The sequence below is a fragment of the Mastomys coucha genome, unplaced genomic scaffold (assembly GCF_008632895.1).
Source record: "Mastomys coucha isolate ucsf_1 unplaced genomic scaffold, UCSF_Mcou_1 pScaffold22, whole genome shotgun sequence".
Lineage (NCBI taxonomy): Eukaryota > Metazoa > Chordata > Mammalia > Rodentia > Muridae > Mastomys > Mastomys coucha.
This window is the reverse complement of record NW_022196905.1, coordinates 223481278-223493825: the sequence shown is the minus strand read 5'-3', so window position 1 is coordinate 223493825 and position 12548 is coordinate 223481278. Positions and strand designations below refer to the sequence as shown.

The window sequence follows — 12548 nt, the reverse complement described above, 5'->3', positions numbered from 1 at the left end:
TTCATTTAACCTAGATATGTCAGCAGTGCCCAGTACTCCCCACCCCCCACCCCCGTGGCTGGAGGGAGATCTGCATACATCTGGGAGTAGCATGCAGGAGGGCAAAGTGACTTAAATCCCAAGTGAGTTCTGATGATACTCTCACCTACTCCTCCTGTAGGGAACAGGTTCAGTGAAAGTAGCCACAGCTGCTCCCATTAAGATAGTAATGGCTGTTATGCTCAGGTAAACAGAGTCACCATGATTTGCAAGCAGAGGAAAGAGCAGGTGGAGACACAGAAGAGGTTGACTTCCAGGCTGGTAAGACCATGACTCACTGGGTAAAGCCCTTTGTCAGGAGGCCTGAATGCTTGAGTTCAAGCTCCCAAGACCGACATGGTAGAACACGTTCCCAGAAAGTTGTCCTCTGACCTGTTTCACAGTGCAACTCCCCTGCCCTCGATGCATACACATTAAAAAAAAATTTTTTTGAGACAGTCTCACCACATAACTGACTGGCCTGGAATTTATTATTTAGACCTAGCTAGCCTCAATTCGCAGGGAATTCAACCTGCCTCTATCTCATGAGGGCTGGGATAATGAATTTTAAAATTGTTGCCTCCCTCCCCTCGCCTCAGCTCCACAGCCTGACCCGGCAGGTAGCCACCTGCCAGGATTAAACAGTTGCCTGCTACACTGCAGTTTTGCCTTTGAGAATTTCTGAGGAAGCTACTCCTGGTTGCTGACACTCCTACGCCAAAGAACTTTGGGTTGCAGAGATCTTGGCGTCTCCACATCTGAGACTGTGTTTATGTTATGCATATATTTTATTTCTGGAGATTTCAGTTTCATTTCTTACCTGCCTATATAAGCTCAAAATACCCTCAAGTAAATAGATGCTTTGATTTTACTTGGCATCCGTGTCTCTTTTGTTCTCCCAACCTGTTTCATTTTACAGGTCCTATCTAACCTCTGGCTGAAGCAAACACAGACCCGAGTGGGACTGCGGGACGGTTCCACTCATAAAATAAAAAATTTAAAGAGGTTGTTGAAGCAGTTGTCTTTAGAGAAATCAACACCTTGACCTCAGATTTCCAGCCCCCCAGCCAACAATTCCTGGGGTTTATACAATTCAGTCTGTGGCTTTGTTATACCAGCTCAGCCAGGCTAATACACTGGTGAATGAAAGAATGAACAAATGAATGAACAGATGAACAGTTGTCAGGATAACCTTTAAGGGACAAAGGGGGAGGGTGATAAGCAGGCTAACTACTCAAGGAGATGAGTCTGACTGCCATCTTAGCCCAGGAGTCAAAGACCAGTCTAAATGATATAGCCCCTGTCTGAATAATAATGGTGTTGATCCTATAAATAACAGGAAATTCTAAGAGGTAGTCTGGCATCCTGAAGACTCTGCAGAGAATGAGTTTATTGGGTCAGGGTCCTTCTGTGGCCCAGGCTGCTCTCAAAATCCTGGCTCCCAGTAAACAATCTTTGCAGCTCAGCTTCTGGAGTAGCTTTGAATATACATAATGCCAACCACTCCACCTTCCACCCCATATTGTTTGTTGTTTTGTTTGACAGAGAGCCTTATGTAGCCCAAGCCATCCTCCACAGTGACAGGATCACAGGTGGACACCACCATATCCAAGTTTTCAAAACAGCCAGGAACGAAGTAGGGCATAGAAAAGCTAGCAACTGACACATAGTACTGTACTGGTTCAGACCAGTGGGGCAGGGTTGGGAAGAAAGGCAGGAGGCATGAACAGTAAGAGCAGGAACCAGTCTGAGAATTTCACTTAAAGGTTGACTTGACACTAGCTGGGTGGTGGTGGCACATGCCTTTAATCCCAGCACTCGGGAGGCAGAGGCAGGCGGATTTCTGAGTTTGAGACCAGCCTGGTCTACAGAGTGAGTTCCAGGACAGCCAGGGCTACACAGAGAAACCCTGTCTCGAAGAAAACAAACAAAAAGGTTGACATGACGGTCCAAGAGGCAGATGTGGAAGTGCCTGAGAGATGAAGGCCTTGGAGATGGATGCCTGAGCTGGGACGAAGGTCTGGGAGTAAATGTAGGACGGATGAGACACAAGAATGATTTGAACAGGATGGTGAGGTCAGCGTGGGCTACAAGACCATCTCAAAACCCCATTAGAATTTTAAAGTGGAGTGGAAGAAGATTATTAAAAAGACAGTTTGGAGTTCAGGGAAGAGCTGAGCCAGGATACAAATAACCTTAGGGGGTGGAAGAAGCAGGGAGGAAGGTCTGCTGGGGACAGTCCACAGATATCCAGCAAGTCAGAGTCCCACATCCCAGGCATGCAGCCAAGTCCCCCAGGGGAGCCAAGGAACAGGTGACACCAAAGCAGCCACTGGGCCTCCTAGGGAACAGACCCCTTCTGTCACAGCAGCTGCCACTGTTGTTACTGGTGACATTTCACTAGGTCCTGGCTTCAAAGTCTCTGCAGGGACTGGGAAGGGGGTTGAAGAAGCCAGGTCCGCATTGGGGAGAGAGCCAAAGTAGGATAGGTGAAGCTGAAGCAGGCAGCCGAGCGTGTTCAGACGTCTTCAGAACCTAGAAGGAGCTGCAGAAGCTTGGAGTCTGAGGCTTGCACAGCCCTTCTCATCTTCTCCCAGATGTCTAGCAAGGTGGCCACTGGCAGTGACATTGGACAGGCCCGAAGGGCAGTGGAGCAACTGCGAATGGAAGCAGGCATCAACCGCATAAAGGTGAGGATTGGGACAGGCCTGGGGGTGGGCACAGTTGTGCAAGCAGGTGGATACCCAGATGTGGCTGACTTGATGGGGTCTGCAGGTATCCAAGGCAGCCACAGATCTGCTGCAGTTCTGCACGGAGCAGGCCAAGAGCGACCCCTTCCTTGTGGGCATCCCAGCTGCCACCAACCCTTTCAAGGAAAAGAAACCCTGTGCTATCCTATGAACTCACAATAATGCTACTGCCCTTATTACCCTGGATACCACAGGAAGGTCCTCAATAAAAATGACAGCTCCTGTGTTGCAGTTTGTTTGTGCTAAATGGAAGGTTGAGGGGTACCACGGATCTCTAGGGACCAGTGTATACCTGTCATTTCTCCTCCTATGCCCATTTCCAGTCACAGCTACACATATCTGTGCACCTAGAGCCCTGCATGAAGAGACCTGCATTATGGCCGCCTGCCATATACCTACAGGGTGGTTGGAACACGTGTCTGCTTTCTCCATAAAAACTTATATTGGGGATTTGAGTCAGAGTCTCCATGCCACACAGCCCACCAACACCTCACTAAGTTACATCAGACACAGGTATCCATGGTCCTTGAGTGCATGCATGCACAGAACAGCAGGCACCCCAGCCCTGGCATGCTACTACCCACTCAGTCACACCTACAGACCCAAACAGGCACAGATATCTGGTCACAGAATGCTCACACTCTCGTTTCCAACAACTGCACAGTAGGTTTATTTCTCTTTACTCCTGTGGGAGAGACATCCAGATCCTAACAAAATGGGTCATTCAGGCATAGTGGCATACTTGCAATCCCAACACTCGGGAGATTTAGGCAGGAGGATCAGACATTCAAGGCCTGCCTCATACACATAGAGAATATGAGGCCAGCCTGGATTACATGAGATCCTGTCTCAACAAAACCAAACCCACAGTGGAAGGTAGGAAACAGCCCTCCTGGAAGTAAAACTAGAGTGTCACCCCTGCAGGCACAAGTGTGGGCCCAGCCCTAGGGCTTCCTGTGTCCCAGGTCTGTGGAGCAGGGCAGCACCAATAACAGGAATTCCTCCAGAGCAGAGGCCTCGGTGCAGCCTCAGCAGGCAGTCTATACCAGCATCCATCCACAGCTGTCGTGTCCAGCTAGCTCTTCAGGCCAGCAGCCTCCAGACCTCCAATGACAGGCCACCAGAGGCAGCCACCACAACGTTGCCCTCAGCACAGATCTGGGGAACAGTGACAGTGAAATCAGGGATGGCCTGGGTTCTTGGTAGGCCAGCAGGCTATATGAGGCAGGACCTTACCCCATTTAACACGTTGTGGTGCCTCCGGGTACAGATGGTCCTAGGTGGATCTGTGGGCACGTGAACCTAACAGGAACAAGTGGCAGAGGTCAGGGTATGTTCCCTGACCAATTGGGGAGAGAGGGTCTGCATGGGCCAGTATTCTCACCCGTATTGTCTTGTCGGTAGATGTTGTGTACAAAGACCCCAGAGAGTGTTTGATCCCTGTGATCTGAGACTGATGACCCACATCAAAGGACTAGGGGAGAAAGGATGGGTGACACTCAGATGGAGTTCTCCCATGGTTAGCCCTCCACACCCAAGGAGTCACAGGGGATACACAGACAGGGGTCCTAGCAGACCCGAATAAGCTGGAAGCAACCATCTCGGTTGGCGAAGACGTGCAGCAGGCCCTGGTTGTCACCTGCCCAGAGCTGGGGCTCCTGGTAAGACATGCAGAGCAGATAGGAGTCCAGCTGTAGGAAGGACAAGGCAGAAAGCAGGTAAAGAACTGCAGACTGGGCTGCACTCCTCTCTGAGACACAGGGGAGGGTCACCCACCTGCAGTCTCTGCAGGACGCTATTGGCTCGACGATCAAATACCACAAGACTGTGGTCCTCACTGCCTGAGATGATATGCCTGTCATCTGCCAGCACTGCTAGCACAGCGCTTGAGTGCAGCCTCCGGCTCTTCACCAGGGCCAAGCCAGCTGGAATGTGATGACAGACCAGGAAAGATGGAGGACATCAGAGCCCTTCAGAGACTCTAGGACCACCTGAGGATCTGGGCCATCATCTCCCCTGGGAAAACCTTCTACTCATTCAGCCTCTCACCTGGCAACTGACCACTCCCCTCATACCCCACCTGGATCTTGGTCCTACAGGCTTTTGTCCTTTCCTGCCCCCTGTCTCTATGCCCCCAACCCCACCAGCTCCTTGTAAAACAGACCCAAGCACATTCTGCCCAAGCCTAAGTCCAGCTCAGGGTCCCTTAGTTTCATGGAGTTAAATGACTCAGTGGAGGCTAAGCAATAGCCCGGCAAGCACAAGGCCTTGGCTTCCATCCCAGGATGGGGGAAAGAGAAAGCATTAAGTATTAGCCAGACCACGGTGTAGGCCTGTAATCCCAACTTCTCAGGAGTCAGGAGGCTGAGACAGGAGGATTAATAGGAAGAGGCCAGCCTAATATTTAGAGTGAGTTTGAGGCTACCTTCAGCAACACAGTGAGAGCCGGTCTCAAAATGAAAAAAGGAAAAGGGGAACAGAGTTCAGGGACAAAGCACTTGTCCATTTTGAGGGAGGCACAAGGTTCAAACCCCAGAAGAAGAAAGTCACACAACACAGGAAAGACATGCAATGACACAGGCTTACGCCATCCACCAATGCTTTTCCTTTTATCAAATGACTCATTTTTTTTTAATTTTGAGTCTTGATATTTCTCTTTATTTTATGTGTCTGGGTATTTTCCCTATACATGTCTGTGCATGGCATGTATGCAGTACCAATGGACCCTCGTAAACTGGACTTACAGATGGTTGTTAGCTACCGTATGGGTGCTTCCCAACCCAGCCCAGGGCCTCTGGAAGGGCTGAGCCATCTCTTCAGCCCCTGTGCCCTACCCCCATGTTCTTTTCTGTTGTGTTGTGTTTCCTTTCTTTTGTTTGGTTTGGGTTTGGGTTTTTTTTTTTTTTTTTTTTTGTGTGTGTGTGTGTGTGTGTGTGTGTGTGTGTGACAGGATATATCACTGTGTAGCCCTAGCTGGCCTGGAATTTACTATGTGGACCATGCTGATCTTGAACTCAGAGATCTGCTTCCCTTTGTCTTCTAAGCACTGGGATTAAAGGCTCACCTCTGGGATCATAGATGGTCACCTTCTTGTCATAGGTACCAGTCACCAGGATATCAGGTTGGTAGGAAAGGCACAGCACTGCCGCCTTGCCCCTGGGGACACACGGCACACAAGGCTGGGGTGATGGCCGGGCAGGGCTCTACCCACCCAGGCCCCCTGCCCGGGCCCCCTCACACTTGATCTCTCCAAACTGCTGCCCATCAGCTGCCATGTCCCACAGTTTCACAGTGCTGTCCCAAGAGCCGGAGCACACACGGTGGTCCTGTGCTGCTAGCGACCATACCCAACCCTGTGGAAACAGGTACAGCAGTCACTCATCACTTTAAGAGCTGTACCACAGCTCATGCCTCTCTCCTTCCCAAAGCTCAAGAGAGGAAGCCTGGATCTTCCTGCTTTGGCAGAGAAGGATCCAATAGCTGAACAGATTTACTCAAAGCCAAGCAGCTTTTCCTCCCTCATGCCCACTTCCACACCACTGCTGTAACACACATAACTCCCACACTATGTAATCATCTCTTCCCAAAGATGACAAAAACCAAGGGTTAGAAGGAGGAGGCAGACAACTATAGCATCAGACTGTTTCAAAGAACAAAACTAAGCTATTGAGGACTGCCAGAGTATAGCTCAGTTATAGAGGACTCACAACAAATATCAATGTGTAGGGTTAGGGCTTGAATCTGCAAGCCTGTCACAGCCTGGGTACAAGAACACATCTCCGGTAGTACCTAGAGACCTCTGGGTCTCTCTTAGTTCTCCTAACCCCTCTCCTTTTGCTAGGATAGAACCCAGAGCCTCAACAGATTCTAGGCAAGTGCTCTCTCACTGAGCCACACTCTGGCAGTCCTCAATAGTTTGTTTTTGCTCTCTTTGCTCTTGGGAACAGTCTGATTCTATAGTCCAGGTTATTCTATAGCTCAAGCTAGCTTCAAGCTCAGAACAACCCTCTACCTTTAGCTTCCTCAGAGTGTTGGTATTACAGGCATGTGCCATCAAGATTTCAGTCAAGGTCTTCAGGGGCCCACACGAATACAAGTTTGAAGCCTCAAACAACTGTATTAAGAATGTTTAGCTTCGGGGGCTGGTGAGATGGCTCAGAGGTTAAGAGCACTGACTGATCTTCCAGAGGTCCTGAGTTCAATTCCCAGCAACCACATGGTGGTTCACAACCATCTGTAATGGGATCTGATGCCCTCTTTGCTGTGTCTGAAGACAGTGACAGTATACTTACATACATAAAATAAATAAATAATTCTTTTAAAAAAAATAGATCTAGCTTCCAGGGCTGGAGAGATGGCTTAACAATTAAGAGCACTGGCTGAACTTTCAAAGGACCCAGGTTTGATTCCCAGCACCTACACGGTGGCTCACAACCACCTGTAACTCTAGTTCCAAGGGATCTAATGCACCATCCTGGCCTCCAAGGGCTCCAGATGTACAACTGGTCACAGACAAACATACAGGTAAAACATTCCACACATAAAATTTTAATAAAAAAAGTGCAGCTTCCCCTCCAGAACCCAACTTATCACATGCCCTTGCTTTTATATTTACAAATGAAAAAAAAAGGGGTGGGGGAGACAAAAAAAAAAACAAAACAAAACCAGTTCCTGCCTTATCAGTTAGTATGTGTAGTGAGTTGACATCTGGTCAAGACATTCCCGGCCAAACCCTTTGAGGATATATGCTCCTTGATAAACGATACAACATGGGCACACCAGCACTTGGGAGGCAGAGGCAAGAGGATTTCTGAGTTCGAGGCCAGCCTGGTCTACAGAGTGAGTTCCAGGACAGCCACAGTTACACAGAGAAACTCTGTCTCGAAAAAACAAAAAAACAAAAAACAAAAAACAAAACAACATGGGCACAGAGAAGTTGAGTTCCCCCACTCAGGAGACATTTGAACTCAGCACTCAGTCTGTTGGTCATGGGCACAGATCACGTTAATGATGAGTAGAGTTGCCCTTCATCAGGTGCTTCTCATGAAAGCAGTCATACTGAAGGCTAGCTGATCCCCACTGACAGATTTATAACTACTACCTATTTGCACTTGGCCTCTTGAGGTATACCTGATAACTTAATTGAGCAACTATCGTATGCCAGCGACCAAAATTATGGCATATGCATATTAATACTTAGTCCATTTTCATCTTCATTTTAACTACCCATTGGTCAGTTAAAAACTGAACTCGGCTGCAGCATCCTCCCAGCCTGTTTTTTTTTTTGTTTTTTGTTTTTTGTTTTTTCTTTCTTTGGTTTTGGTTTTTCAAGACAGGGTTTCTCTATATAGCCCTGGTTGTCCTGGAACTCATTCTGTAGACCAGGCTAGCCTCGAACTCAGAAATCTGCCTTTTGTCTGCCTCCCAAGTGCTAGGATTAAAGATGTGCGCCACCACCGCCCAGCCCCAGTCTGTTTTTATGCCCCTCAAGATTTCTCACCTTGTGTGTGCTATTGCCCTGGGTGCCCAAGGCTTTCACCAGAACTCGGTTGGGATCCTTCCCTAGATGTCGCAGGTCCCACAGGTTGACATTTCGATCCCTAGAGCCTGACAGACACAGTGTCCCACCCTGGAAGGAGAGCCTGGAGTTATCGTTGAGGTTCCTCACCTCTTACCCTTCTTGGCCTCCCACCTCAGCTCCCCTCACCTGGAGCAGCAACACTGCATCAATGGAAGCAAAGTGGCCATCCGACAGGCAGAAGTACTCAGTCCGCTGTCCATCCTCTGCCCAGCGGGCCAGGTGCTGCTCCAGCTCAATGCAGGCAGCTGGCCAGTCAAAGTTCTCCTCTATGGGGTACCATAAGCAGGATATTCAGGGGGCATCAGCTGATAGAGTCCAGCCCTGGCTGCCAGGAAGCCCAACCATCACCAGACCTAGATAGAATGCTGCCTGGATCCCATCCCATACCCCAAACAAGCACAGACTCTGGCCTTGCCTCAGGCTACCTGACCACCCATCTCCCATACAGAACTAGGAATATTTACCCGAGCTCTAAGAAACCTAGACTAACATTTTACCAGGCTTCATTCTCGAACCCTAGCCCAGGTGTCAACAACCTCACTCTCAATTCTCTCCAGGGGCCTCAAGGCTAACCATCTCTTCTGGTCTTAGCCACCTGGCCCAGATCCAAGGACACAATGGTTAAAACTTCTAACTATAATCCAGGAAGCCACATCAAGACATAGAAGCCAAGGGGTGGGAAATATGGCTTGGCAGTAGAGAACTTACCTAAGAAGTACAGGGCCCTGGCTTTTATCCCTAGTAGCTCTCCCTCCGGCCCCCACCCCCTCCAAGTCAGAATCTAAACCTCAGGTCAGCCATTCAATGGTTTGGATGAGGTCCAAGCACCTGTTTTATCAATGCTGTTTGTAAACCTGACTAGAGGATGGAGGTCAACTCAAACAACAAAAACTCAAAATCATCAATTTCAAGTCGTCTTTTCCTCCAGAAACCAATGAACTCAAGGGCAGAAGGAATAACACACCAGCTCTGCAAAGATGACAAAGCTAGCCCAACACTTGTAAGCTAAGGAAGGAGGATCAGGAGTACAAGGCCAGCCTGGGGCTACATGAGAACCTGTCCCAAAATAAAAAATAAAATAAAATAGAAAAGGTGACAGGTTAGACCCAGTACTGAAAGATTACTGGTATTAATGATCCCAATCTCTAAACCCCGAGGCTAGTTCAGGGTTTGGGACTCTAGAAATTCAGAACCTCTTCTTTTTTTTTTTTTTTAATTTTGGTTCTTTGAGACAGGGTTTCTCTGTGTAGCCCTGGCTGTCCTGGAACTCACTCTGTAGACCAGGCTGGCCTCGAACTCAGAAATCCACCTGCCTCTGCCTCCCAAGTGCTGGGATTGAAGGCGTTTGCCACCACTGCCCGGCTTCAGAAGCTCTCCTTAACAGATCCTGGATCAATACTCCAGAGGTCAGGGGCTTTGTTAAGCTAGTTGCTGCTTGTGCCTCAAGAAGTTTCCAAAGCTTGAGAATTCTTTGGATTTATTCTGACTCCGAGTACAATCCAAGAAGTCCGAGAGTTATCCCCATCAGAGCTTGGGCTTTAGTGCTAACAAAGCGCAAACCTGGAAATCTTTGAATTTTAAGTTTAGAAATCTCAGGTCCAGAGCACTTCCTGAGGAAACCAAGTATCTACCTTGTGGTCGATAAGGAATAGGCAGCACCCAAAAATTCCTGTCTCCAGGCAGAGCTGAGACAGCCTCAAAGTCGGCGTCAGAAGCTGTGCCCATCCACAGGCCAGGTAGCTCTTTCTCCCACCCCAAGCCTGACCCGGGCAGGAGGAGTTCCTGTTCCCAGGGGTGTGCAAACCTTCCACCACTGGGTAGGGTGCGCGTACGCGGCGTTGGGCGCGTAGCCTCCAGGTGACACGATCACGCACGAGGTCGTGCAGCGCTTGGCACACGCACGGCAGGACATGAAGCACGACCCGCGCATCCAGGTAGGCACAGATCTCCAGCAGCAGCTCCGGGGGAAGGCTCAGGAGGCCCGGCAGGCGCACGGCCGAGACTTTGGAGGCAGCCTTTCGCTCCGGCACGCCCAGGGACGCGGAGAACGTGGACTGCAGTGACGAGCGCCGCGGGGTCAGGCCAGGCTTGGGAGGGGTAAGCACGCGGGCTACGTAGGCCTCAGCTTGAGAGTCAGGGTCGGGATCTGGCTCGGGGTCCGATTCGTCCTCATAGGGGCGAGGATCCCCACACCGCCCTGAAGGAAGCTCCATGGCGCCCGGGTGGGCGAGGCTGTCCCAGCTTTGGCCAGGGCCGCGTCTTGTTTCCTAGGCAGCGCGAGATCACTTCCGGCGCCCGTTAGATGACGTCAGAAGTCACCACCCACCACACACTGGCTTGGAAATCAGACTTCTAACCCCGTGCTAGTGTAATGTATTTTTTTCTTAACCATTTGCGACTCTCATCTTTTATTTCTACTCTTGTATTTGGGATCCCCTGAAGCTAGGTTTACATGGCGGCAACCGCCTCCTGTGGGTACTAGTAACCCAGTTTGCGTCTTCTGCAAGACCAAGTGCTTTGTTTTAGACAAGTAATCCAGGATGGCCTCGAATTCAGTGACCTGCCTCTGCTCCCTCTGCTGAGATGAAAGGTATGCATCTCGCTGATTTAACGCGCTCTTAAGCACTGGACCATCTACTGTTCCAGCCCAGGAGTTTACGCTTTGTAGGCATTTGGAGGCCTGAGGTTGAGATGGGTGGAGTGTCTTCTTCGATTCTTGTCCTAAATTTTGTGTGTGCCCCCATGCACTACAGAACACGTGTATCAGAAATCAGAGCAACTCTGTGGAGTCAGTTCTCCATCATCTTTACATAGGTCCTGAAATCAAATTAAGGTCACCTAACAGCAAACATCTTTATGTGCTGACCCAACTCTTCTCACAGGCGTCTTACATCCTGAAACAGGTCTTTGACCAATGACTCAGGTAGACTGTCTCTGCTCATTAGTTCTGGGTTAGAGTTGCTCTCCTGTGCCCAAAATTTGAGGGCCATCCTAACTTTATGTCTTCAAGCTTGCACAGCTTCACCAATTAAGCTCCAAGGTTGTTTATTTTGGGGTTGAATGACCATTGTCTAGGAACTCTGATTTAGGTTGCCCCAAATAGCATTAGGTCAGACAAAAATGTGAGCAATAAATGGTTGAGGACTAAAGGTAGGCCAGGATAACTTTATGTCTACAGAGTCACAGCTCCCCACAATCACAGTCTTGTCCATGTAGAATCTTAACTCAGAAGTGCATTTTTTCTTTTTAATTAGTTTTAAAGATATCACTATGTAGCCTTATCTGACCACTAAAGACCCTTAAACTCCAAATGATTCCAAATGCTGAGATTAAAGGTGTTAACAGGCATACCCGTCATAAAAGGCTTTTCTTCTGAGAATTTTACCTTGATTTTGATTTAGTCATCCTGCTTCCTTCTTCCAGTAGCTGAATTATAACCATACAGTCTCATTCTGCATCTTTTCTGTTCCTTTTTCAAGACGGGTTCTCTGTGTATCCCTGGCTGCCCTGAAACTCGTACTCTGTAGGCCAGAGAGGTCTTTTTTTTTTTTTTTTGGTTTTGGTTTTTTTATACTGTCCACTGTAGCTGTCTTCAGGTATACCAGAAAAGGGCATCAGATCTCATTACAGATGGTTGTGAGTCATCATGTGGTTGCTGGGATTTGAACTCAGGACCTTCAGAAGAGCAGTCAGAGCTCTTCTGCTGAACCATCTCTCCAGCCCAATCAGGGAGGTCTTGAATTTAGAAATCAGCCTACATTCTACCTCCTCACTTTAATCTCAACTCCTGGGATTAAAAGCAATCACCACCACTATCTATCCTGGCCTACTCTTAAGATCTCAAAAGAATTTCAAGCTTGCCCAGTGACCCAAAGTTGTGTTCTGTTTGCAGTAGTAAGTGGCAGCCCTTTACTGGGTTGTTAACTGTCCAGAACACCTACCTGTGATTAACCCTACCTTCCCACCTTACAAAGATGAAAAAGAGAGGAAGTTTCCTTGGTCATTCAACTTACTTTTCAAGCTCTGGTAATAAAAGCTAGAACTATGTATCTAGCTAAACTGGCTACCACTAGCCTCAGTTTCCATAAATGGAATTCTATTCATCTCCATTTTTTGAGACAGTAATCAGCCCAGACTGATTTCAACCTTGACATCCTCCTGCCTCAGTCAGATAGACCACAAGGACTGGCTGTACATCT

The 12548-nt window shown here is 48.7% G+C and overlaps 2 protein-coding genes across 2 annotated transcripts; one reads left to right on the top strand and one right to left on the bottom strand.

Moving 5' to 3' along the window:
- Window positions 1-2488: 2488 nt before the first annotated feature.
- Window positions 2489-2999, top strand: Gng14 (G protein subunit gamma 14). Its single transcript, XM_031340633.1, has 2 exons — window positions 2489-2708; window positions 2794-2999. The coding sequence occupies exons 1-2, from the start codon at window positions 2616-2618 to the stop codon at window positions 2917-2919; spliced, it is 219 nt and encodes a 72-aa protein (XP_031196493.1). The 5' UTR covers window positions 2489-2615; the 3' UTR covers window positions 2920-2999.
- Window positions 3000-3414: 415 nt separating this feature from the next.
- Window positions 3415-10838, bottom strand: Fbxw9 (F-box and WD repeat domain containing 9). Its single transcript, XM_031340628.1, has 10 exons — window positions 10154-10838; window positions 8476-8615; window positions 8269-8397; window positions 6009-6121; window positions 5833-5924; window positions 4545-4693; window positions 4346-4459; window positions 4153-4242; window positions 4005-4070; window positions 3415-3926 (listed from the first exon to the last, which is right to left on the bottom strand). The coding sequence occupies exons 1-10, from the start codon at window positions 10560-10562 to the stop codon at window positions 3852-3854; spliced, it is 1377 nt and encodes a 458-aa protein (XP_031196488.1). The 5' UTR covers window positions 10563-10838; the 3' UTR covers window positions 3415-3851.
- Between the last annotated feature and the right edge of the window lie 1710 nt (window positions 10839-12548).

Coding starts and splice junctions, on each gene's coding strand:
- Gng14 (XM_031340633.1), top strand. CDS start 2,616: ATGTCTAGCAAGGTGGCCACTGGCAGTGACATTGGACAGGCCCGAAGG. Junction 2,709..2,793: donor CAGGCATCAACCGCATAAAG/GTGAGGATTGGG, acceptor TGGGGTCTGCAG/GTATCCAAGGCAGCCACAGA.
- Fbxw9 (XM_031340628.1), bottom strand. CDS start 10,562: ATGGAGCTTCCTTCAGGGCGGTGTGGGGATCCTCGCCCCTATGAGGAC. Junction 8,616..10,153: donor ACCCTACCCAGTGGTGGAAG/GTTTGCACACCC, acceptor GGTACCCCATAG/AGGAGAACTTTGACTGGCCA. Junction 4,694..5,832: donor GACCATCTATGATCCCAGAG/GTGAGCCTTTAA, acceptor ATCACATTCCAG/CTGGCTTGGCCCTGGTGAAG.